The 25993-nt window shown below is 40.2% G+C and overlaps 1 protein-coding gene across 3 annotated transcripts in view; it reads right to left on the bottom strand.

Annotated features, from left to right (window-relative positions):
- Positions 1 to 5144: 5144 nt before the first annotated feature.
- NLK (nemo like kinase) overlaps positions 5145 to 25993 on the bottom strand; it is a 125365-nt gene continuing 104516 nt past the window's right edge. Inside the window, exons 7-12 of one of the 3 annotated variants that reach the window (XR_005885964.1) lie at positions 24308 to 24409; positions 15928 to 16014; positions 11075 to 11273; positions 10143 to 10236; positions 7585 to 7711; positions 5145 to 6088 (exon numbers count right to left, since the gene is read on the bottom strand). Coding sequence is in view for 2 of the 3 variants with exons in the window: in XM_041001642.1 (XP_040857576.1) it covers positions 7657 to 7711; positions 10143 to 10236; positions 11075 to 11273; positions 15928 to 16014; positions 24308 to 24409 (537 nt within the window). In the remaining variant the exon portion in view is untranslated. Of the gene's footprint in view, positions 6089 to 6719; positions 7712 to 10142; positions 10237 to 11074; positions 11274 to 15927; positions 16015 to 24307; positions 24410 to 25993 lie in introns of those variants that run through there. The other 2 variants (XM_041001642.1, XM_041001643.1) reach the window with 2 other exon arrangements.

Genomic DNA, 25993 nt, shown 5'->3' on the forward strand with positions numbered 1-25993 from the left:
TATTATTTCTGCTTTTGCTGGTTTACTCCCCAGATGGCTACAATGGCCAGGTTGAAGTCAGGACCTTTTTCCAGGTCACCCACATGGGTGCAGTGGCTATTAGCAGAGAGCTGGATCAAAGTGCAGCATCTGGGATATGAACCTACATGAGATTGTGGCATGCTGTCATTGCAGGTAGCAGCTTTACCCATTATGCCTCAGGGCTGGTCCTTCTTATTGCTTTTCAATAGGCAGAATAGAGATAGCCCAACGTTCTCTCAAAAAACAGAAAGAGAGATGTCCTTATTAAATTATTTTTACTAGTGATTTTTAAACAAATGGAAAAATTTAAGTATTATTACCCTCCTAAGGAAAGACAAAAGCTTTTATAAAATTTTTAGACTGTTTTTTCAGCCACTGTGGTCATATGGGGAGTGAAACAGCAGATGGAAGATCTCTCTCTCCTGTCTGTAAATCTCTTCTGCCTTTCCATTAAAAATAAATACATCTTTTAAAAAGAGAAATACAAATAGTTAAAAAATTACACTGATAAATTCACCTACTTATTGAAACTGTAGTTTCTATATGCTAAAACAAAGAATATACTAGCAAGGAACAAGCTGAAAATTTCCTTAAAACAGAATAAAATACTTAGGAATTTATATTTAACAAAGCAGCACATACTTGTACACTGTAAAGTACAAGACAGTGTTCAATGAAAAACTAAATGGAGGGACAGTGCCTAAAATATGAAAATACGCAAGGGACCCAGAATAGCCTAAATTATTTTGGAAAAGTCAAAGATAGCTCACACTTCCCAATTCTGGAACTTATCATAAGACTACAGTAATCAAGACAGTGCCTCTGGCATAAACAAAAACAAGTAGTACAATAGAACACAGCCCCCCACTTTTATGATCAATGTGTGTGTTTTTAAATGATTTAATTTTACTTGAAAGTCAGTGTTAGAGAGATTGCTCTTCCATCCACAGGTTCATTCCCCAAATGGCCTCAATTACTGCAGCTGGGCTAATCCCGGAGCTTCTTCAGGGGCTCCCGTATGAAGAACTGGAGCAGCCAGGATTAGAACTGGTGCCTGCATGGCATGCCAGCTCAGCGCCACAGGTAGAGGATTACTTGCAACACTACAACAAAATATACATAAACATTTACCGCTATAAAGGCAGAGTTCCGTGGCATTAAATATATAAAATGATATTATTCCTTTCCAGAATTTTATCATCCCAGAAACGGTCCAAAACCATTAAACAGTGACTCCTCAGTCTCCACTGCAAGCCCTAGTTAACCATCCTCTGTCTCTATGAATCTGACTATTCCAGGTACCTCATAGAAGTTGCAATCTAGAATATAGCTCTCTTGTGTCTGGCTTACTTCACCTGGCATAATGTCTTAAAAGGGCATCTGGGTGTTTGTGGCACACCAGGTTAGGCTACCACTCGTTGCCTGTGATGCTGGCATCCCACAGGAGAAGCGGTCACAGCTGCTCCACTTGCAGTTCTTTGCTAATGTGCCCAGGAAAGCAGCACCAGATGGCCCAGGCACTTAGGGGGAGAACCAAACGGAGCTGCAGGCTTCTGGCTTTGGCCTGCTACAGTTCTGCTCTTGTGGCCTTTGGGGGTAATCGGAGTATAGAAGCTAACTCTACCTTTCAAATAAAAACTTTTAAAAAAGATTTATTTATTTTTATTGGAAAGTCAGCTTTACAGAGAGGAAGAACTGTCTACTGGCTCATTCCTCAAGTGGCCGCAATAATTGGAGCTGAGCTGGTGCAAAGCCAGGAGCTGGAAGGGAGGTGGAGCAGCTGGGACATGAATCGGTGTCCATATGGGATCCTGGCGCATATAAGGCAAGGACTTTAGCCATTAGGCTTCTGCACCAGGTCCTCAAATAAAAGCATCTTTTTTTTTTTTTTAAAAAAAAGGTTGGATCCAGTGTGAATGGCTAATCCTCCACCTCAAGTTTCAGGACCCTATTTGGGGCCAGTCTATGTTCTGGTTGTTCCACTTCCTATGCAGCTCCCTGCTTGTGGCCTGGGAAAGCAGTTGAGGATGGCCCAAAGCCTTGAGACTCTATACCCACGTGGGAGACCCAGAAGAAGCTCCTGGCTCCTGCTTTCAGATCAGCTCAGCTCCAGCTGTTGAGGCCATTTGGGGAGTAAACCAGCAGATGGAAGATCTGTCTCTCCATAGATCTGATCTGCCTTTCCAATAAAAGTCTAAATAAATTTGTAAAGAGAGTCCAGCCATATTGTATCATAACTTCTTTCCCTTTTTAAAAAATGATTTAATTTTACTTGAAAGTCAGTGTTAGAGAGATTGCTCTTCCAGCCACAGGTGTAAGCCTGGACTTTCTGCTTGCTGGTGCCTGTATTCACCTCTCTGTATGTATCCATTTACTCCTTGGCAGACATTTTAGTTGTTTCTACCATGTGGCCACTGAATTGTTATGAACAATGGTGTAAGCATATCCAACAGTCTCTTTCCTTTTTATTTTTTAAGAATTTATTTTATTCATTTCAAAGGCAGCTGCAGAAAGAGATAAGCACCAAGTGGTATCTTCTATCCACTGGCTTGCTTCCCCAATGTGCATGACAGAGCTGGGCTGGGCTGAAGCCAGGATCTTTGTGGTATTCCATACGGGATCAGGGTCCTGAGCACTTGGGCCACCGTTTGCTGCTCTCCCAGATACATCAGCAGGGGGCTGGATGAGAAGCGGAGCAGCAGGGACTCCAACTGGGGCCTATAAGGAACACTGCTATCACAGATAGTGGCTATACCTGAAATGCCATGGCGTCAGACTTCTATTTCTTAGTGATTTTTGATTTACATCTTTTATATATAGAAATGGACCTGCTAGAGTAAATTCTCTGAGAAGTCAGCAGACTGTTTTCCATATCAGCTGCATCATTTTACACCCCCTTCAGCAGTGCACAAGGGTTCCAATTTCTCCAAATACTTGCCAAAAATACTTTGAAATTTATATAATATTGCTTCAAAAATATATTTTATATATATAAAATTTTATATAATTTATATATATATATATACCTCCAGAATCTTGTAGCTGCAGATTCTGGCTAATTCCAACTATGAAAAATGTCTGCCATGTAAACTAACTGGAAACTCTTCATTTGCCAAACAAGCAGACAAAATGTATTTTTCTCCTCTTTAAAAAGCCTGCCTTCATTTTGTATGTTTCCATAAAAAGCATTACATTACACTTCTCAAATTTTAAGTCAGACACACGTTAGCAGTCTGTTACCTGGTCAGCCTCATTATCTGTCCTTGATGTTTCCTTTGCTGTGGTTTCAAGGGGTTCTCTGAGGACGGATGCAGTCAGGTGAGAGATTGAGTTTTCATCCTCCCACCCCCAAATATTTACTTATCTGAATCACAGTTACATAGAGGGGGACACACACAGGTATCTTCCATCTGGTGATTTACTCCCAAGGCCAAGGCTGGGCAAGGGAGAAGCCAGGGACCAAGGTCCTCTAGTCTCGCACATGGGTCATCTGCCGCTTTTCTCAGGCCGTTAGCAGGGAACTGGATCTGAAGTACAGCAGAGACTTGCATCAATTAGCACTCACATGGCATGCTGGTGTTGTAGGCAGTAGTACCTGCTATGCCACAAGGCTGGCCTCACGGTGAGATGTTTATAGACAAGAACTGCTTCATCTTGTCCTTTACAAAGACATACAGAGAGGAGGAGAGATGAGAGGAAGATCTTCCGTCCGATGAGTCACTCCCCAAGTGACTGCAAGAGCCGGTGCTGCACTGATCCGAAGCCGGGAATCAGGAATCTCTTCCAGGTCTCCCACGCGGGTGCAGGGTCCCAAAGCTTTGGGCCGTCCTCGACTGCTTTCCCAGGCCACAAGCTGAGATCTGGATGAGAAGTGGAGCTGCCAGGGTAGAACTGGTGCCTATATGGGATCCCGGCGTATTCAAGGTGAGGACTTTAGCCACTAGGCCATGGCGCCGGGCCCCATTTTGTCCTTTATTCGCAGAACATGGCACTATTGTGCCAAGAAATTCTTCTTGTCCTTTTTCTTTTTTGTGTGTGTTAACTGCCTGAAAGCATTCAAAAGCCAGACTGGGGCCAGGCTGAAGCTAACAGCCAGAACACCATGCTGGCCTTTCAAATGTGTGACAAGGGCCCCAGTATTGAGGTCAGCTTTTGCTGCCTTTCCAGGCACATTAGCAGGAAATTGTATTACAGAGTGACCAGGATTCCAACACTTCAACATGGACACCGTGTTTCAAGTGGTGGCTTAACCTGATGTGCTGTAACAATGACCCTGTGTTGGTCTTTATTTATGTTGTAATTTGGAGACAGTGACTTTGGAGAGGGAGTGTAAAAGGAAATCCCAAGGGGAAAGAAGGAGAAGTAGGAAAACGTTGTTGACTCTTAAAAACTGTTCCACTTCTGGTCCAATTCTCTACTAACAGGCTGGGAAAGCAGGGCCCTCATTATTCACATGCGAGACTAGGATGCAGTTCCGGGTTCGCGGCTTCTACCTGGCCCAGCGCTGGCCATTACGGCCATTCAGAGAATGAATCAACAGAGGGCAGGTCTCTCTCCCTAATCTCACCTCCCAAAGAAAAGAAGTCTTAAAAAAGAAAACAAAGCAAATGCCAGAGCTGCCAGAGGCCTCATTTGCCCTCAGGGGTGTATGTGGCCTTATTTAACACTGCTGCCCTGTCAGCCCAACTCCCCAGGCATTACTGTTTCACGCAGTCTCTGCCAAGTTCTCTGCCATTTTCGCAGCTTCCTTTGTACACCATTTTTGCACTGGACCTCTGAGTTCTTTGTGAAGGAATCTGAGAATTGTCTTCAGTGAAGCTCTGTTGACAGCAAAATACATTTGTTTTATGAAAACACCTCAAGTTGCCTGAATCTCATTCACATTTTGTATTCTATGCCTTCAGTGGCCACAGCTGGGTCAGGCTGAAGCTGAGCGCTAACTCAACCTAAATGTTCCATGCAGGCGATAGGTCCCTAATCTCTTAAGCTATCTTCCAGTGTCAACCACTAGGGTGGAAGACCCACCCTGGGCTCTTATATTTAAACAGCAAACAAATTGCAGATGGCACCCCTAACTTATCTGTCCATCCTTTATGGTAAATAAATAATACACAATTCCATGATTTACTACACAAATCCAGGAAGCTGACCAATACCTTTTCTCTAAAATTTTATCTGTGAGGAACTTCAGTTTCAAAAGAATTCTTCTAAATGATGAAAACTGGTTTTCTTAATTAAGCATTTGTTGACAGTAATGTAGCTTCCTTATAACTAACTCTTAGACTTACTAGGTGTTCAAAGTTTGCTGAGTTAATACATTAATATATGTGTTTGTACTGAACAATTTTCCCATATCAGGGGAAAACATCGATTCGTTTTGCTAAATTAGAAAAGGCTGAAGGAAAAATTCATGTTATCAACAGACTTAAGAGCAATGTCACTTCATCTAGCTTCAATGAATGCATTCTGTGGTTAGGTAGTCTTATTTCCGATCTTAATCCCTACACCAAACTGAGACATCTTAGCTGGAAGTGCCAGTGATCCATTGAAAGCAATCTACTTTTGCTTAATAGGTTACACTGAAATATACTGGATTTCATATGAAAATAGGGTTCTTTGCTTCAAAATGGAAAGTAAAGGAAAACCATAGAATTTGAATTGGCTATCCATATTGTATATATTCAAATCAGTGTTTTTGGTATTAGTTAACTAAATTTTCAATGTTTTTGCCGATGCAGCTTCTAGGAAGATTTTAGAAAAGTTCTAATTTCCTCAAAGGCTGAAGTGGAAATGTAAGTAGGAAATATTTCAAGACTTAGCAAGGTTTTGTACTGAAGGAATTGAAATAAAACAGATGACACGTTTTTTTTCAAATGTCACATTTAATGTTTTCACCACTGTACTTCAAATCTACATTGTACAAAGTGACCAGAAAGTGTGCCACGGTAATTGACCAACCTCTGAGATTGTACCTTTCACACCAGTGTCTTCTCGGGCTCTTTTGATACTAAACACGTTTCTCATTCAAGTGAATTGAAATGCTTCAGTTGGGTTGATTCTCAGGAGCCTCATAAAAAAAAAACAAAGATATTGCACCATCTTTGTTTAGTAATTCAATGTTTGTTTCTTTCACAGCAAATAATTACTTCATTGAAGTTAAAACTTCCAAACATAACTTACTAATAGTCTTCAAATTCAGCTCAGATCACTCAAGATGAAAATACTCTGCTAAATACAGGTAACTTACAATAACTTTAACAGTTAATTGTCCATAACACACACCAAGGTTTTTTCCTAGACCAATTTTAAGACGATCCATTAGTACTCCTTGTACAGGTGAAAAACGATCTTCAATTTTCTTGTCTTTTTATTTTTTAATATAAAAGTTGGAAGGGACATTCAAGTTTCAAGTCTCCACATTGAACTTAAAAAAAAAAAATAGTCATCATCATGTGGAGGTAAACAAGCCAAGTTGTATAGCTCCAGGAGGTAGAGGCCTTCAATTTGTATTCATATATACATATGCACAGAAGAATTCAGTGTTCCAACAGGAAAAAGACTTTGTCAAAAAGTAATAAGTTATTTACTACTGTGACATTTCAAGACTCCCACAGCTTTGCCTAAGGACACAAACACATTTGACATAATCCCCTATGTGCCTTTTTTTGTGGCTTTAAAATTTTTTTAAATTTGTTTTTGTCTTTTATTTATTATTTTTCACTGTCCAGTGCAGGAAAAGTCTCACAAAATTTCACAGACCTAAAATGTGCAAGCTAGTTCTCTCTCTATACAGCAATGTTGGGATTCTTTTGAAATTAGCCCAGAAATGAATTATTTACACACATGAAAGATGCATGCTTGGATTTTTTTTTTATGTAAGAAAGAGCAGAAAAAGTTCTAATAAAAATAGATTAAATATATATATATATATTTATACTGGGTAAGGAAAACAAAAAGTTTAGTCTTGCCTAGTCACAAACTCATTCTCTCTACCCACAACATTGGATTTTAGACAGCACACATCACCATCACAGCTCTAACGAGAAGCTAATTATAGGGCTTGATGATTCGGTGGCATGCCCCTCCTCCCGACCCTCCCCCCTAGGTGCAGCCACAGTCAGCTCCTGTGGCTCCATGATTGGTCGCAGGCAAGGCTTCTAGATTTTTTTAGTTTTAGAAAACCCCAAATCTTTAGGAATGGCTCAAATATCATCATGATATCATCATGTATGACTGTCGTTCGTGTGTGTGTGTGTGTGTGTGTGAACAATCTCACTTCATTAAAAAAATAAGAAAGAAAAAAAAAAAAAGAAAAACAAAACAAAAACACAGAACCCCAAACTCCCAAATTTGGTTCAATTTTTTGTTCTGAGGTGAGCCATAACAGCTGCACTAAATTCATAAAACATGTGCAACTCTGGTAAAATATTTCTCTTCTAAAAGCACAACCACTTTACAAGATTTAAAAGTCTAGTAACATTTCTAAATATTATTCATATCATACAAGTAGTGGTTGTTAATTTAAAACTTCATTAGTAAAATTACAGTACAAGCATGATTAACCTCCAGAATTGCAAATCCCAGACTCCAGTGGAAAGCTACATCACATCTTCAGTAGTACATTATCATCCACAGTCACTCCCACACCAGTGGAGATGGAGGCATCTCAGACGGCTGAGCAACAGTGGAACTAAAATAAAAAAGGCAGAAATGGTGAAATTAGCTGTAATACTCCAGGGGGCAACAGAGCAAGTCAGAAAAGCCTGTCTCTTCCTCTCTTCCTTTAAAAAAAAAATTAAGCCCATTTCTGGATTTTTATTTTTGCTTTAACTTTTTTTTTTATTGTTGTTTACATTGTATTATGTGGTACAGTTTTATAGGCGCTGGGGATTCCCCCCACCCCTCCCATACCCCTCCCCCCATGGTGGATTCCTCCACCTTGTTGCATAACCATAGTTCAAGTTCTGTTGAGATTCATTCCTTGCAAACACATGCCTAGCATAAAGTTCAGCGTTTTGCTTTAACTTTTACAAAGTTAAATTTGCTTCAAATTGTCCGTTTAAGAACATGGTATCTATAATAAGTTGATATGGTATAGTGATTAATCCCTGGGCATGAAGATGTTATTACTATTTTTTTTATTGGAAAGTCAGATATACAAAGAGAAGGAGAGACAGAGAAAGATCTTCCAACTGCTGGTTCACTCCCTAAGTAGCAGCAACAGCTAGAGATGAGCTGATCTGAAATTAGGAGCCTCCCCTGGGTCTCCCACGCAGGTGCAGGGTCCCAAGGCTTTGGGCCATCCTCCACTGCTTTCCCAGGCCACAAGCAGGGAGCTGGATGGGAAGTGGAGCTGCTGGGACATAAACCGGCGCCCATATGGGATCCCAGCATGTGCAGGTGAGGACTTTAGCCACTAGGCTATTGCACCAGGCCTGACAAGATGTTATTTAAAGTTGGGCACTGAGCAAGTTCCTTTATCTTTTTTCCTTTAGGAAGGATAATGCTATCTGCCACACAGTGATGAATAACTGATATAATATATACATTTTCCATTATGTTTGTTATTATGTAAACTGTAGTTGTTCTAAATGATGTCTATTATCATTCAGGAAAATAATCTTAAAGAATGCAGAATTATCCACTTAAAAATGACCTCTCAAAAGACAGTGACTTTCAGGGGGAGTCCTACTTTGAAAGAGTGTCTTAAGATTTCTTTTACCAAATTATAAATGGAGTAGAAGGTATAATAATTTAACATTTGTTATCCACAGATTAGATTTTGGTTACTTCCTATGACTGTATGGTGTTAATTCGATTATAAACTTGATGGGGGTGAGGTGTGGTGGCCAAGGATGATAAATGTTTTGTACCTACTTGACTGGATCTCTGACTTTTAGGGGAAAACAGTAAAACCAAAAAAAGGAAGTCACACAGAAGTAAAAATGTATCTTAATTCCTTCCTACTACAGAAAAATATGTAGAAGAAATGAAAGTCACTTGATTCTACAATTTTCAAACACATTCTTCAGTTCAACAAATTCAAATAACTTCATTACAGAAGAAAAGGCAAGCAGAGGCAGGGAGAGGGCAGAAAGAGGGAGAAAGGCAGGTGGAGAAGAAAGCAGATTCTGTAGCCTCTCAATCCTAACCTACCCTGTCCTACTTGGTGAGACTGAAGCCAGATCCCTTCTTAGCTCCTCTTTCCCACCAGGCTTCCTGTCAGCCTTGTCAACAGAGGGCGCTGGAAGCGCGCTCAAAGGCCGAACACCAGGAGGGAAGCAGCCTTCTGCTTGATTCTGGTGTTCTCTTTTTGAAGCACAAGGCCCGCTCTGATCTACCCAACTATCTGGCAACTTTGCAACCTAGCAGTCCTCTGCTCACACCTTCTGGGATGTTCTTCATTGCTCTCCTGCTGTAGGCTCTTGTAGCAGACACACTCCCTCTGAAGTGGTTGCTGGTGGAGAGGCATCTCTTCCTTGTTCACTCAGTCTGCAGTTCCTTCATGTATCTGCTGCTCCGGGACCTTTAGAATCCATCTTTTCCTAATATATGATTCTTACAATAATTTACTGGAGCAGTTTCTTTCTTGATTGGACTCTGACTAATGTAAAGAGTTAGGAGAAACAGACCAGGGAAGGAAAGGACAGAGAGACAGGAAGAAGGAATCATGCGAAGTTCCAAAACAGGCTCACAGCTCTACCGGAAGCCTGCTGGCTGCTCCTCTAAATAAGACAGAGGAGGTCACATGTAAAAAAAAAAGGGGTCATTTTCTTACTTGTGGTTACTACCAGGGTGGGAGTGGTCATGGGAACTAAGACGAACATGATCAATGCCAGGGCAGGTGGCGGCCGGCCATCCTGCTGGTGCAGGACACACCTCCCCCCATGATTATGATCAGGCAGCAAGCACAACAGGCATCTGGGTAAAAGCTGTCAAAGCAACCACAGTGGGTTGAAACTGATCCTTCTATTTTAAATATACTTTTGACTAAAGCCAAAGCTCACAACGGTTTAGTCAGATCTTTTATCTATGCTAACCAAAACACAAATGTGCTGAATAACAATCACAACAGCATCCTTTAACTTCTAAGAATTTCAGAAATACATATATATAGTTACCTAATAAAGCTCTTAAAAGCAGCAGACTGAGGGTTGATGCAGAGAGGCACTCTGTTTCCTTTCTGCTGTTCCAAAATAAACTGGTGGATAATTTCTGTGGAGAAACAAGCATCATATAATCCATGTCAATTTGCAGTCCTGGGAGCAGTGGCTTCTCAGCTAACTTTAGCATCTGAATGGCACTGTCTACTCGTTTAGTTACTTCAAAGACACAGGTCATCCATCAAGCAGACCCAACTGAGCTTTTCTGAAACCAAAATGACAGCTGTTGCTAAATACGAGCACAAGCTCAAGGGTGGCATTACACAGACCAGAACTCTGTCAATGTGAAAAGCAAAATGGCCTAGAAATCTGAGATTCCACATGGTTGGTATAATGGGTGAACTCTTCTAAGCTGCTCATAATTATTGCCTTTTTCAAGATCATTTAAAAACTTCATTTGGTATTTAGGTACAACTTTTGGGTTGGTTATTTTGGGAACTACTCTCTTTTCTAAATCCCCTAGAGGAGACACACATTCAATATTCTGGATATAATTATGCCCACTCCATCCCGACAGAGGGCATGCATTAGGCCCTGTCATTTTAAAGAACCAGGATATCCCTCCTCCAGTAATTATTTCAGAAATAGTTCCCTCAGTGAATTTTAACCCTTTTTAAAAAAGAAGACAAGAGCTTCAGTTAATGAATGACATATTAAATATATTTTGAGTCACACTCATATTGAGTGCTTTAAAAATAAGAAAACAGTCACTTTTGCCCCTCTCTCTGCATTCAATATTAAATCACCATTTTTATAACACACATAGCTTTCCTGATGTAAACATGTAAGTGTAAGCAAGCTTATAAAATCAATATACAGAGGAGTGCTGGTCAGCATCCAGATTTTAGTTCTTCACAGGCACAGAATGGGAAAGGTTACCAGGCACTCACCTTTAACCTGTCTGACAGAACTGAGGTTCTTCTCAAAAGTGTCATCAAATTTGGGATTGGTGATGGGCTCAAAGTCACTGGTATAAACTCTTCCGGTAGAGGTGGAAAAGCAACATTTACACATACACGTGTGATATCGCAGTCGCCCTTCATCTAGGTAGGGGTGGGCTAAGGCATCCTTAGCAGATATTCTTTTAGACTGAAATCAAATTTAGAGACCAGCACATCAACACTACAGATAAATATGACTACCCACAAAGGATTTTCACAAGACACAGAAGCTGCTTTACATTACTTAGCTTACAGTACACATTGCACAAAAAAGGATAACTGGATTTAGAAGTGACTGGAGCAATACCGAGGGCACGGAGCTCAGACAACCTACTGTTGGCATGTACCACTACAAGGTTCCCACAAGTGTATTCTGCTAAAATTCTGAGTTCCTACCTTGAAACAGACAAATGCAAGGTCAAAGATTATAAACGTCATAATTCCATTATGTAATGTTCTGAAGTGGATACATTTACATTTTAAATAACAGACTATATTTTCCAAATATGTGTCAGCATTTGGAACAGATGTGACCCAGGCAGCAATTTTGCAAAGTGGCGGGAAACTTTAATTCTCTTAGAATATTAAGCAGACTAGGGCAAGAGCACACACAGAAGCTGCTGGAACTGGACAGTGGACAATGGTCTGATTCCCAAGTTGAGACACAGCCCTGTCCAAACACCAGGAGCCTGGCCCACCCACTCCATGGCTCCTGGTACTTCGGATCACAACTTATTAGCCTAGCTCCAAGCTTAAAAGCTTTTATTTTTAAAGCTCATTACTCCATTGAAAAAGTGGTTTAAAAAACCATTTTTCTCCAGTACTCAGTGGACATATTCTAAGAGAAAGTAAATTTTAACAGATTTAAGATTCAATAGAACAAAGACTGACAATTTCCTTTCTTCTGAAATGATGAAACAGTTGACAACAAAATTCTAAAAAGAAAACTATTCTGTATTAAAATTATCCAGAAAGCAACTGAGACATTTTGACTAGTTCTGGCCCCTAAATAATAAAAAACACTAAATATTTCTCATAAACTTGCATTCTCTAAAAATGTTTAAAGTCAGGTAATCTCTGCATTTCTGTGATGCTGACCTCATGACCTTTAAAAGAAAGCAGTTGGATATGCACCAGGTAAACTGGGGAGCTTTGATATTTTTCCTTTACTACCAGCAATGTGTTAGGAGCTGAGGGATGTGTTTGGTGATTCAGCTCTTCTAAGTCTGATTCCTCTGCACTCCTTGTGAGCTAATTTTTCCTATTTTAAAAAGTCCATGTCTTTCCAGAGAAATAGAAGATTACTAGTTTGAAGTTCTTTCACTTGAACCCAAAGAAACAAGGAGGTTAACAGAGCAGCAGACTTGATCTGAGCTCCTTGGGTTTTCAGCTCCCCTTTCTCCTTGGGCTTCGCTGGTGGTACCTACGGATTGAGCTCTTTAACATTCCTCTGTTAAATCTGGTCCTTGGCCAACTGCCAGGTGTTCACGCTTGTAGCAATGGTGATCAACTCTGGTTTTTATCATCTGACCATCAAATCATTTCTACAAGGTAGCAGATGTCAGACCCTGAGTGCCAGTCAGTTGGCACAGCAGCTGGAGTCCGATTCCTGTCTTAGCCACTTTTGTCTGAAGATTGATCTTTCCTGAAATGTAAGATTATAGGGCTGGAAAGTTTTTATTGTTTTCCTAGACAATGGATAGCAATGCTCTGTGTTCTACATGTACCAACATGGGTTCCTACCAAAGAGAAACTTTTCAACAAAAAAATAAATCCCTGCTTTGCAATGATCAACTTACAATTATCTTAAAAAAAAAAAATAGTACCTCTTTAGACCTTTTCAAGGCTTAAGAGAGGACACTTATTTTATGAGATATAAGAATAATAAAAGGAAGGAACTAACCTGTTAAACTGAGAAGGAATTCACAAAGTTACTCAGATGGTTCATAATAGTGTTCTGAAAAACCTAATGGTATTTAATCGCATATTATATATCTTTATTTTTCTTTTCAAAGATTTATTTTATTTTATTGGAAAGTCAGATATACAGAGAGGAAAAGAAACTGAAAGGAAGATCTTCCATCTGTTGATTCACTTCCAAGTGGCCACAACGGCTGGAGCTGTGCTGATCCGAAGCCAGGAGCCAGGAGCCTCTTCTAGGTTTCCCACACAGGTGCAGGGTCCCAAGGTTTTGGACTGTCCTCGACTATTTTCCCAGGCCACAAGCAGGGAGCTGGATGGGAAGCGGGGCCACCGGGATTAGATCCAGCGCCCATATGAAATCCTGACACATTCAAGGCGAGGACTTTAGCCACTAGGCTACCATGCCGGGCTCAAGGGCCATCTTTCATTGCTTTCCCAAGCCATTAGCAGGGAGCTGTATCAATAAAATATATCTTAAAAAAAAAAAAAGTGGAGTAGCTGAGACATGAACCAGCATTTATATAGGATGTCAGTACCACAAGCAATGGACTTTTCCAGCTAACTCAAAATTCCAGCTCCAATAAATAAATCCTGGAACCTTTATAAAATCCTCCATGGGCAGAGAGAAATCACCTCTGACGTGACTCTAGTTTTGTTAACCATACAAAAGCAGATTCTTTACATATAAACATCTTCTATGAATTATTTAGATAAACTTATGAAAAGCCCCAAAAACCTAAAATATGAAACCAGTGATACAGAATCACAAGTTATATGATTATATGTCACTACACTTGTGCTGAATGGCAGAAACTTTATCACTGTGAAAGCAAGAACTGCTGCTGTGTCTTACCTTCATATACCATAAGTAAAAACTCAAAAAAAGGGTCAGCGTTTTAAAAACCTGTTCTGTACCTTGAAATATCACAAAAATAACTCAGTAACTCAGACCAGTTCAGGGACCCCAAATACTAAAACCTTAAGTTATTTCTCAAAAGTTAAACTAGTTGAACTCCCTCAAAGAACACATTATCCCTAATCATTATTATGTTGATATCATTACATAGTTTTGAAAATTATGGATGTGGCATTCAAAAAGTTGGCTTTTATGAGGTCTGCTGTTGTGGCATATCAAGTAGGGCCATCATCTGTAATGCCAGCATTCTGTATAGGTGCCAGTTCAAGTCCCAGCTGTTCTACGTCTGACCCAGCTCCCTGCTAGTGAGCCTGGGAAGGCGGCACAAGATGGTCCAGGTGCTTGGTTCCTTGTTTCCCACATGGGAGACCCACCAGAAGCTCCTACCTCCTGGCTGTGGCTTGGGCAAAACTTGACTGGTGTATTCATTTGGGGAATAAACCAGTGATAAAAAAATATCTCTTTAACTTTGACTTCTGAATAAATATATCTTAAAAATAAAGATGCCCCCTTTCAACACAAATGGAACCATATAAATTTTTTTAAAGATTTATTTATTTTTATTACAAAGTCAGATATATACAGAGAGGAGGAGAGACAGAGAGAAATATCTTCTGTCCAATGATTCACTCCCAAGTGACTGTAACGGCTAGTGCTGCGTCAATCCAAAGCCAGGATCCCAGATCCTCTTCCAGGTCTCGCATGTGGGTGCAGGGTCCCAAGCCTTTGGGCCGTCCTCTACTGCTTTCCCAGGCCACAAGCAGGGAGCTGGATGAGAAGCAGGGCTGCTGGGATTAGAACTGGTGCCCATATGGGATCCTGGTGCATTCAAGGCAAGGACTTAAGCCGCTAGGCCACGGCTTCGGGCCCTGGAACAATATAAATTTAACTGTTGTACTTTTGTGGTTTTTGAATCCTTTAAACATCATTTGTATTTTGTATTTGTTGGCTTGCTTATATTCTTGTCAAGAATACTTTTATGGGCCCAGTGTGATGGCTCAGTACCTAAATCCTCACCTTGCAAGCACTGGGATCCCATACGGGTGTCAGTTTGTATCCCAGCTCTACTTCCCATCCAGCTCCCTGCTTACAGCCTGGGAAAACGGCGGAGAATGGCCCAAAGCCTTGGGAGCCTGCACCCACGTGGAAGACCAGGAAGAAGCTCCTCGCTCCTGACTTCAGATCAGCTCAGCTCTGGCCGTTGCAGCGACTTGGGGAGTGAAATCTTGGGGAAGATTTTTCTCTCTGTGTCTTCTCTCTATAAAACCTGCCTTCCCAATGGAAATAAATCCTAAAAAACAAAAACAAAAAACAAAAAAACAAACAAGCAAAAAAAGAAAAACCCTAAAAACTAACTTCCATTTTTTGGATCATTCTTAGGCAGAAACACACACCTACAGAAAGAAAAGTTCCACTTCCTGGTTCAGTCCCCAAATGCCAACAACAGGTCAGGACGCTGAGATCTGGGAGCTCAATGTCTAAAAGCTTCTGTTTTTGAGTCCTCTTTGAAAACAGTTATTGGCACAGATGTGAATAATACATGTCCTTGGATTAATGAATAAATGAAGTTTAAGGGTCATGTCCAAAAAGGGCATTTGGAAAAGTCACCATTTCAACAACTGAGAGTAAACATTTTCTTATGCAATAGAAAGGGTAATTTTTTTTTGTTTCAAATAATCTTAACTTTTTTTTTTCTGTTTAACTTTGCATCAAACTCCTTTCAGAAACAGAGATATAAATGAGAATGGTTCAGTTCCTTTCACTCTGCCCCTAGACTCTTTTGTGTTAATTTTTATGTCATGAATGAGCTGGATAAACATAAATCTGGGGGTTGATTGGGGTGCTGAAAAGTTCATTGTCTGAAAAGGTGGTATCTGCATTGCCAATCTATTCAAAACCAGGATTTAAAAACACACTTATATTTTAAGTTCATTGACAAAATATATGAACAAATACTACTTACTGGATCAAAGACCAACATCCTGCAAAGGAGATGAACAGCTTCATGTGTAGCCTGGCTAGACAGGGTATAGAGTACAGGAAGAGATGGCTGTGAACAAATAAAAAAATTTAGGCATTTGATTGAGTCTTTATGGAAGGACACAAGGTAAGCTCAAAGGACTACACAGATATGTGAGTTTAAATACAAAGACTGTCATTAACCAGTCTTCAAAGGCGACAACTGTCACCGACTTCCAGGAGCACATTTTTAGTACGTGTCACTCACTGTAGGTAAAAGGTCGATAAAACACAGCTATCTCAGTGGTTATACATGGAAGCCAGTTTAGAAAACCTTTAGGAAAATCATTTACCTTGGGGCCAGTGCAGTGGCTCAACTGGCTAATCCTCCACTTAAGAGCACCAGCATCCCTTATGGATACTGGTTTGTATCCCAGCTGCTACACTTCTGACCCAACTCCATGCTTGTGGCCTGAGAAACCATTAAAGATAGCCCAAGTTCTTTGGACCTTGTGCCCTCAGGAGAGACCCAGAAGAAGCTCCTGGCTCCTGGCTTCAAATTGACTCAACACTGACTGATGTAGCCATTTGAGGAGTGAACCAGTAGATAGAAGATCTTTCTGCCATTTCTTTCTGTAAACCTGCCTTTTCAATAAAAACAAAGAAGTCTTTAAAACATGAAGAAAATAATTTACCTTAAGGCTAGTTTCTTTAGTAAAATGTAAGAAATATTATGCAAGTGATAATTTGGCTACATTTAGAATTTTTGTGCCTAGCAGTTAAATTCTGTCAAAGATTATCTTATTTTTGATGTTTATTTTTATTGAAAAAGAGAACCCCATCCATTTGTTTATTTTCCAGATGCCTAAACCAGCTAGAGCTGGGCCAACCTTAAGCCAGCAACAAGAAACTCGATCCAATCCCCCCTTGTGGGGAAGAGGTTATCAGGTGCTTGACCCACAGCCTGCTGCCTCCCAGGATGTGCATTTAGAGGAGTGGAGTTGGGAACAAAGTCAAGACTCCAGCCTATGCACTCCTGATTGGGGATATGGGATTCCCATCCCCAGCCTAACCACTAGGCCAGACACCCACCCCCAAAGGTTATATCAAACCACAAGAAGAAATGCAGTGTGTCATCTTCCTTAATTCTTCCTTGCTTAGGTTGAAGGATTTACTTGATGAGAGAGGTAGCAATGATGCCATTCACCTTCCCTCTCTGACACTTCCAGTAGTAACATGGAAACTTAATAAATTCTATGGCTTATTGGATCATCCAAGGCATCTCCCTTCCTCAGAGCAGAGGGGTCACACATGGCCGTATGAATGTGCCTGCCACTTACAGAAAAAGTGCCCGGTTTGAGTACCAGTGCTGCTTCTGATTTAGCATCCTTCTAATGTGCCTGGGAAAGCAGCAAATTATAGCCCAAACTTCTTGAGTTCCTGCTACCCATGTGGGAGACCCATTAAGAATTCTTTTGTGTGTTTTCTGTGATATATGTTGTTTGTGTTGTGGTTCTTGGCTTTGGCCTGGTCTAATCCTGGTTGTTGTAGGCATTTGCAGGAGTGAACTAGCGGTTGGGAGACAACCTTCTTTCTCTTCTCTTTCTACAAACTTTCTGAAGTGCCCTTGTACTTTTGGTGGGGATTCAGTTTTGTATTTCTGGATTGTTGATAGATGAAGATTCAAAACCTAACAGAAAGCTCCTGTCATTTGGGCACTGGAGGCCCCTTCATAAAGAATTCTTTATGGGTCTCCCACATAGGTAGCAGGAACCAAGAATTTGGGCTATAATTTGCTGCTTTCCTGGGTACATTACAAGGATGCTAAATCAGACACAGCAGCTGGTACTGCCTGATCACTGCCTCAGAGCCCTGCTATGAGAAGTACTAGTATCAAGCAATCAACACACATTTATGACACAAACCTCCTCTTCAGAAAAAGCACAAAGGAGAATCCAACAAGAACAAGAGGGCACCTTGGAGTCATTAGGAGGAATTGATCATACCGAAGTTTTCTTAGGGATAGAATTAACACACGATTAGATGGGTTCTAATCCTAGTATAAAATGATGAAGTCAGACTAGTAATCTCTTAAATTTGCAGATCAACATACTATTCCATGGGCAGGTAGACAGAACAGCATTGCTTGTTTAATAATACAGCTGGCTATAGCAGCTCTGAAATTATCTGTGTGAAGATAAGAGGACTGGGAAGAATAATAGGGTAGAAGCGTTAAGGTACAGCTTAATTTACATCTGTTTTCTGCAAAGCTTTCTTAGTTTGTAAAGTGAATAATGAGATTCTTGAAAAGATTTCTGGTTTGACTATGGAAGGAAGTCGCTGTCTTTTCCTTTTTTTTTTTCATGGCTTGTGAAGGTCTGCAGCTGAATTCTAGACAATGCTTATTGAATTGATAAAAATACCTCATTGCAAGCAATTCTTTCTTTTCCATTCTCAACGTGAATCTACTCTTCTTTTTTTGTGGTGGAGGCATGTAATAGCTTAGGAAATGGAATACTGGAGTGAGTACTACAGGGCAGGTATTCAGATTCTTAACTGCCATTACGAGCCTTGGAACTATGACTTAATGCTTGACTTCTCATCTGTGAGACTGTACCAATAAATACAGATATCCTTATCTACCAATTATTAACATCCATCAAATGCTATGCCCTTGGCTGGGCAACAAAGATGAATAATGCCTCTCTGGGGGGAAAATAGACAGGCAAACAAAGTTTTCCAGATGTCACTGGAGGGTAGAGAACAAATTGTAAAGTGCCATTTATAAGGCTTGAACATGACTGGGTGTGGGACAGGGGGCTTGAGAAGATCAAATGTTTAGGATGTTAAGGATACTTAAATTTTAAGTGGGCCTCCTCCCCTGAAGATTATATCTTCACAGAAGTACAGACCAACAGATACAAAGATAGGGTTAAGTGTAATTTCAGCCATAATTTATGCTTTATTTTTCTTTGTGCTAAAAAGAGGCAGAGAGAGAGTGAGTCAGTTCATTCATGCCAATACTTCTTCAGAAAGACAATCATTAATAATTTAGTTCCTTAAACTGGCTCCACAGGAAAGAAGTGTGCTACAGCTGCTGCATTTCTAGTTGCCCTTTCTTCCTTGAACTCACCAGTTATTACAGTTAAAATCAGTTGGGCCCAGGATTATCAACAACAGGCAAGAAATTTCTATTTTTTGAGTATTACAAGATCAGTTTGAATGTGGGAAAAAAGACTAGAAATTAGCCTAAATATTTCATTTGCAAGTAAGTTTTGACAATTTTCTCAACAGCCACACATGTTAATTTTCCCTCTTGAAATTACACTGTTCACTTTCTGTTTGTGCTGCATGTTTGTAAGTCACTAAGCAATGTGGGAGTGAGTGGGTGCTGGTGCTGAGTCATGCGGACAGGAGAGCTTATAAGAGTGTATGCTGTTAATGACTGTGATTACTTGTCAGTGAAATGAAGCAGGGTAAGCCATGGACTTGGGTGAGAGGCCCTAAATGATATGCTACAGCCATTAGTGGCTAATGACAGTGTGATGATTGCCCAGTTCAGTCCATGGGCTGTGCAAGTGTCCTGGGCAGGCATTCCTGTTACCTTTCCACCTAGCTACATGTAACCTTTAGATGTACAGAGCTGACAGCAAAGTTGTGATAAAGAGTAACACTGAGCATGCACAATGCACAGTGCCCTAGTGTCAGCACTGTGAGGTGACACAAAAACACCTACCTACTCTATAAACAAATGGTCCCTGACAGCAGACAATATTTTTTGTACTTTGGTGGAAATATTCTGAATTTTTCTGATACAATTAGCTAGGACCAACTGTAACTGAATGGGATCTAAACCTTGTAAGAATGAACAAAAGGACTGAAAACAAATTTTCAATGCTATTCACGGATACTTGGCATCTAAGCTTCCCTTCATCCAGGATTTAGAGCTGTAAAACCAGACAATATAATATATACAGTGTTTTTGTCTGATCAGAATTTCCTAACCTTTAGGGATCATTCCTTTTTTACTCTGAAACCAAGTTGTTTGGTTAGTTTTGGATTTAATCTCCCAGTGCCAAGGATGGGTATCTGACCCAAGCCTGCCCACTCAAATGATATTATTCTCCTGAATATCATGACTGGCTCCCGGATAGACAGGTACACAGTCGAAAAAGTCAAGGGGCACATCATAGAATGGCTGGCCCAACAAATAATTTCAACTCTTTTCTGACTTTTTAACCCATTAAGACCCAAGTTTCCAATTCTGCAAATATTTCAACATATTATTCATTCCAAAGCCTAAGTGGTATATTTACTGTTCAGCTTACATCTGTATAGGTGTCCTATATACAGAATGATGGGACATAACGGGTAAAGGAGAGAAAAGCTAAATATTCATGTTTTTTAGCCTGACTTACAGCTGAGAGGCCACATAGGACAGTTTTGGATGCTGGTACAGAAGCAGACATTTGCTAGGCAGGCTTCTGCAAAAGCTGTTGCCTACCTGATAAAAAGGGCAGATAACGCCAGAGCTCCCTGTTGCCCTCATTTTCTTGCTTTGAAGAAGGATGTGACTTCTAAACAAGCTACAGTTATACTGGAATCATGAAGTGATAAGCTAGAATAGGAAGTCAACATTCCAATGATGGCATGGCTGAAAGAAAAAGAGTGGATTCCTGCAGCAAGTGAGCTGCTACACCAGTTCCAAACCACCTTGAAACTTCTGGCCTCTTTTATTCTTTTTCCTCTTTTTAAAATTTACTTACTTAAAAAGCAGAATAACATAGAGGCAGAGATCGAAAGTGTAGATATTTCCTGCAATATTTCACCTCACAAACGGGCATGCAGCTGCTGTTCAGCCAGGCTGAGGCTAGGAGCTAGGAACTCCATCAGAGTCTCCCACATACAAGTAGCATCAAAGGCCCCCACACTTATACCATCCTGTACTGCCTTTCCTGGTGCAACAGCAAGAAGCTGAAAGGAATGCAGAGTAAACAGGATTTGAATCAAGTAAATGCCTATCTATTTCAGAAACCTTCCAACCTTCCATTTTTTTTTCCTAGAGATACTTGGAAGCTGGGAATTTCATCAGTCTCCCATGTGGATGGCAGTGACCCAAACACTTGGGCCATCTTCTACTGCTTTTCTCTGCCCATCAGCAGAGAGCTGAATCAGAGGTGCAGCAGAGGCTTACATGATGGCTCAATTGGCTAATTATCCCTCTGCAAGCACCAGGATCCAATATGGGTGCTGGTTTGTGTCCTCACTTCTCCATTTCCCATTTAACTCCTTGCTTGTGACCTGTGAAAGCAGCAGAGGATGGACGAATGCTTTGGGATCCTGCACAAGAAGTTCCAGCCATTGCAGACGTTTGGGAAGTAGAAGATCTAGGTCTCTTCTTCTCTCTGTAAATCTACCTTTCCAATAAAAATAAGTAAATAAATCATTTAAAAAATATTCATTTATTTTTTGTTGGAAAGTCAGATTTACACAGAGAAGGACAGAGAAGAAGGAGCTTCCCTGCCACAAGCAGGGAGCTAGAAGGGAGACGGTGCAGCCAGGAAACGAACCGGCATCCATGTGGGATCCCAAAACATGCAAGGCAAGGACTTTAGCTACTAGCCTTGGCACTGGGACCAAAGTAAATAAATCTTAAAAAAAAAAAAAAAAAGAGGGGGAACAGTTTGAATACAAACTAGGGCACAAATAGAATGCTGCATCAAGGCAGTAGCTTTACCACCCAAGCCATAATGCAAGCCCCTGGTGGTTTCATGTTGCAAACAAATGAAGAAAGTCTGTCCAAAAATGAAGCCAACTATAGGGACCCAGAAGAGGACAGGAGTTTAATTCTTAGTCTAGAAAACCATATGAAAAGATGAATTCCAACAGGGTTTCAAATCTGCTAGAGCTCAAGGTTATTCAGCTACCTGACCCCAGAAGTCTGTTTTGCTTATACCAGTGAGAACTGAGCTTTAGTTTTAAAACCTTGACAAATATACTATGCACAACTATATATATTAACAAAGAAGGAAATGAATGAGGCAGCAATCAGACTTTAATTAGATTTTCCTTCTATCTTTACTTTATAAAAAAGACCCAAACAATAGCATACACATCTGTTTTTACAGGTATGTGTAAGATAAGTGAACAGAAACATGTCTGGAAAGACAGTCTCAAATTAATCCACAGGAGGCTTGGCTTGGGGGTGGTAGCTGATCACTTTTAGTCCGTGTAAGACTTTTATAAAGAGCCTTATGGTGTTGTGGTGTGGTGGCTCAAGACACTGCATGCCTTACTGGCATCCCATATGTGCATCGGGTCAAGTAAAAGAATTCACTTGCTTCAAGGACTGCACACTGACTTATGGTGCAGCAAATTACATTTTTGAGCTGTTCTAGACAGCAGGTAGGAAACTCTTCATGAAGACTTGTTCTTTCAGTTGCTGTATAGCAACATTTTCCACAGATGATTAATTAGCTGGCAACCATTAGTAATAACAGCTGGGATTCCTCTGGAGATGGAAGTGTGGTACCAAGATATCTGGCCTTTATCACTTTTCATTATTGGCTATCTTTAGTCAGGTAAGATTAAATTTCACTAATCTAATAAGGTCAGTAGAAGAGGAAAACTTTTTTGCTTCTAAGGACACATTTATCATGAGGCACTGATAAATTAGAGGATGTTCCTGACACTGGCCAATAAGCAGAACATAACAGATTGTTAGTTCCTTCTACAATGTAAATCTTGAAGGTCAAGACTTACAGTGTTCTTCTAAGGGCATAAGGGCCTCAGATGATTCTCAATTAGATACAATAAAAAAAAAATACGACCATCAGGGCATTATTTAAAATACAGACATACATTTCTAGCTGTTTTTAGAACAAAATACACTTTTTATTATTGTCATTTACATCTGTGACTACACTCTGGAGTACAAGAATTATACAGCATGAACTACAAAGTGGGAAGCTAGGGCTTGATCAAATATCTGGCTAGTGATTCAAGAAAAATGTTAAACTCTACCATTAACTGGATTTTTTTCAAGCTCCAACTCAAAAGAAGCCACAGGAGTTAGTATATAGTCTAGCTGTTACCATGCCTGAATCCCACACTGGAGTTCCCTGGGTCAGCTATTCAGCTCTGGCACCAGACTCCAGCTTCTCGCTGGTGCGTAACCTAGGAGGCAGCAGAGATAACTTAGGTTATCCCTGCCAACCACACACCATGACAGACCTGGCCTGAGCTCCCATCTCACAGCTCTAGCGCAGCCCAGGTGTTGAAGGGCATTTAGGGAGTGAACCAGTAGAAGGGCACTCTTGCTCACTTGCTTCTCTGCTCTTGCTGGTCTCTGCCTCTCAAATGGGGGTGGGAGGGAGGAGGAAAAGGACAAAACCCAGGAAAGTTAGTTGCTAGTTCATCCTGTCCAAGTCTTAACTGTTCCATTTCCGTTTGTTTTTGCAAAGAAAAAGTTTCTTCTTTCTCATTCCTCATATCATTAAGCTTTTAATCCAAAAGAAATTAGGAAAATGTGTGTGAAAAATTCTGCTAAGTAACAGGGTTGAGATGAAAAGGATCCTCAGCAGTGACATAGCCAAGTCAAGTAATAATGATCAGTGCTTATCTGGCAGTCTCTCCTCACACTTCTTTTCTAACAACATTCACACCTGATTTTGTGTTTATGCCAAGAGTATAACAGCAAACATTTCCCTCCTCACAGAAATAAACAGCATAAAATACTCTGGCTCAGTATTTGGAAAGAACGTCTCAACATAAATGGATTAGGCTATGGTATGGAGGTCAAAGCTCTATCTCCAGGATCCACACTTACCAAAAAATCAAGAGACACAAAATCGGGGCTCATTAATTAGCAAAGGTGCTACAAAGTTATGCAAAGATATAGGAATGATCATATCTTATGTTGCTGCAGAAAGAAAGATCTTCCATCCCTGATTTACTCTCCAAGTGGTTGCAACAGCTGGAGTTGAGCTGATCAACAGCCAGGAGCCTCTTCTGGGTCTCCCACATGGGTGCAGGGTCCCTAGGCTTTGGGCCATCCTTGACTGCTTTCCTAGGCCACAAGTAGGGAGCTGGACAGGAAGTGGAGCAGTAGGGACGTGAACCAGTGCCTATATTGGATATGGGTGCTTGCAAGTAGAGGATCAGCTAATCGAATCATCACACTGGTCCCATATCTAATTTGTTTTAAAAATACTCAATATTCTTATATAAGGCTATGATTAAAAAACAAACAAACAAAAAACAATAAATCCTGTAAGTAATATTTTTTCAAATAAAGAAATTAAATGAACTCAACACATTTTTCTATTGGAAGGGAAATTTTACCCAGACAGGTGTTAATTAGATACGGATCCCTCCTGTTTTACCTGCTTATGAGGACCCCTGAGTATGTGTGCCTTAGCGCCTTCACAAGCCGTCCTCATTGCTTCCAGTGATGGTGTGCCCAACAGATCTGTGATCAAATCCAACTATAAGGAAACATGAGATACAGATGGATAGTAAGCTCATGGAAACAACTTTATATTACTTATAAATCACAGCCTTAGAAATGAGGATCACGTATAGCTAAAACATTAAAGTAAGCCCCACATAAAATGATAGGAGTCCCTAGTTTCTCTTTTTTGCCTACTAACAACAAAAAACCCTCAAATGTATGGCAAACAGGCTTCTCAGGGTAAAACAATTTAGGAGCCTATACTTCTTGCCTGTTAGTCTAGATGCTATAGCACCTATGTTCTGCAACGTAGAACTGCTCTTCTGTTGATGGTTCATAATTGTTCCTTTTGACTAGTCAATGGATTCTGATGCTTCCAATGAATTCACGTCCATTAACAAGCCAATCCACAAATCAGTCCTGTTTAACAAATACTCAAAAATATTCACAGTTCAAATTAAAGCTAAACTTTTTTTTGGTGTGTTTTCCTTCTTTTTTTGTTTATTAATTTTTTTTTTATTTTAAAGCTAAACTTTTAATGTTTGGGCTAAGACATATCCTTTACATTCTAACCATGGTGGAAACCTATTACTATGGCAGAAAAGTGTGGTATTTAGATAACAATGACACTGGGTAAGCCCAGTGGGCAGAAAAGAGAGGCTAGTGCTCTTCACATAAACAAATCTTTGTAGGTAGCAAACGCCCATCATCTTTCAGTAGTACCACAATTGTTCTAATATCACAAACCTAATTAGCACTGATACTTCACTTAAACCATTCAGGATGGGAAATTCTGAAGTGGAAACTATATTTTTTGCTTTTACAAGAACTATGATACTTTTCTAGATAATGAAACTTAACAGGCTTCTTTCTACAAAAGTAAAAATCTATACACTGCCTTTTGGGAAAAGGATATCTTGATATAAATGTACTATTGTAGGTGATACTTAGCAGACTCTAAAAGCATAAGCAAATGTCTACCTCACAGCAACTTTTATAAAGTCTACAAGGTGTCAAACCCACAGACAAGACATCATTTTATAAATACCTAGTACATTCACTTCTTAAAGAGAATGCAATTAAAAATAAGCAATTATTTCCAAATTAAATCCTGTTCCTATTTAAGATCTTTATTTTCATCCCCAAATATACTGAAAATATACAAGAGCTCTTCCTCAGTGGATATGTAGGACTGGTAAGCTCAATATCAATCCATTTCTCTGCAAATGAAGTATCTGAATCCCACTGCAGTTGCTGCTTTCTTTCCTTCTCTGTTTCTTTCTTTTTTATTTCTCTCTTGCTCTCTTTCTTAAAGATATATTTATTTTTTTATTGTAAAATCAGATATACACAGAGAGGAGGAGAGACAGAGAGAAATATCTTCCATTCGATGATTCACTCCCCAAGTGACCACAATGGCCAGTATTGCGCGAATCCAAAACCAGGAGCCAAGAACTTCCTCCAGGTCTCCCACACGAGTGCAGGGTCCTAAGGATTTGGGCCATCCTCAACTGCTTTCGCAGGCCACACACAGGGAGCTGGATGGGAAGTGGGGCTGCACGGAATAGAGCTGGCGCCCATATGGGATACTGGTAGTTCAAGGCGAGGACTTTAGCTG

Source organism: Ochotona curzoniae, unplaced genomic scaffold (genome assembly GCF_017591425.1).
Source record: "Ochotona curzoniae isolate NIBS_2020 unplaced genomic scaffold, NIBS_Ocur_1.0 scaffold_2453, whole genome shotgun sequence".
NCBI lineage: Eukaryota > Metazoa > Chordata > Mammalia > Lagomorpha > Ochotonidae > Ochotona > Ochotona curzoniae.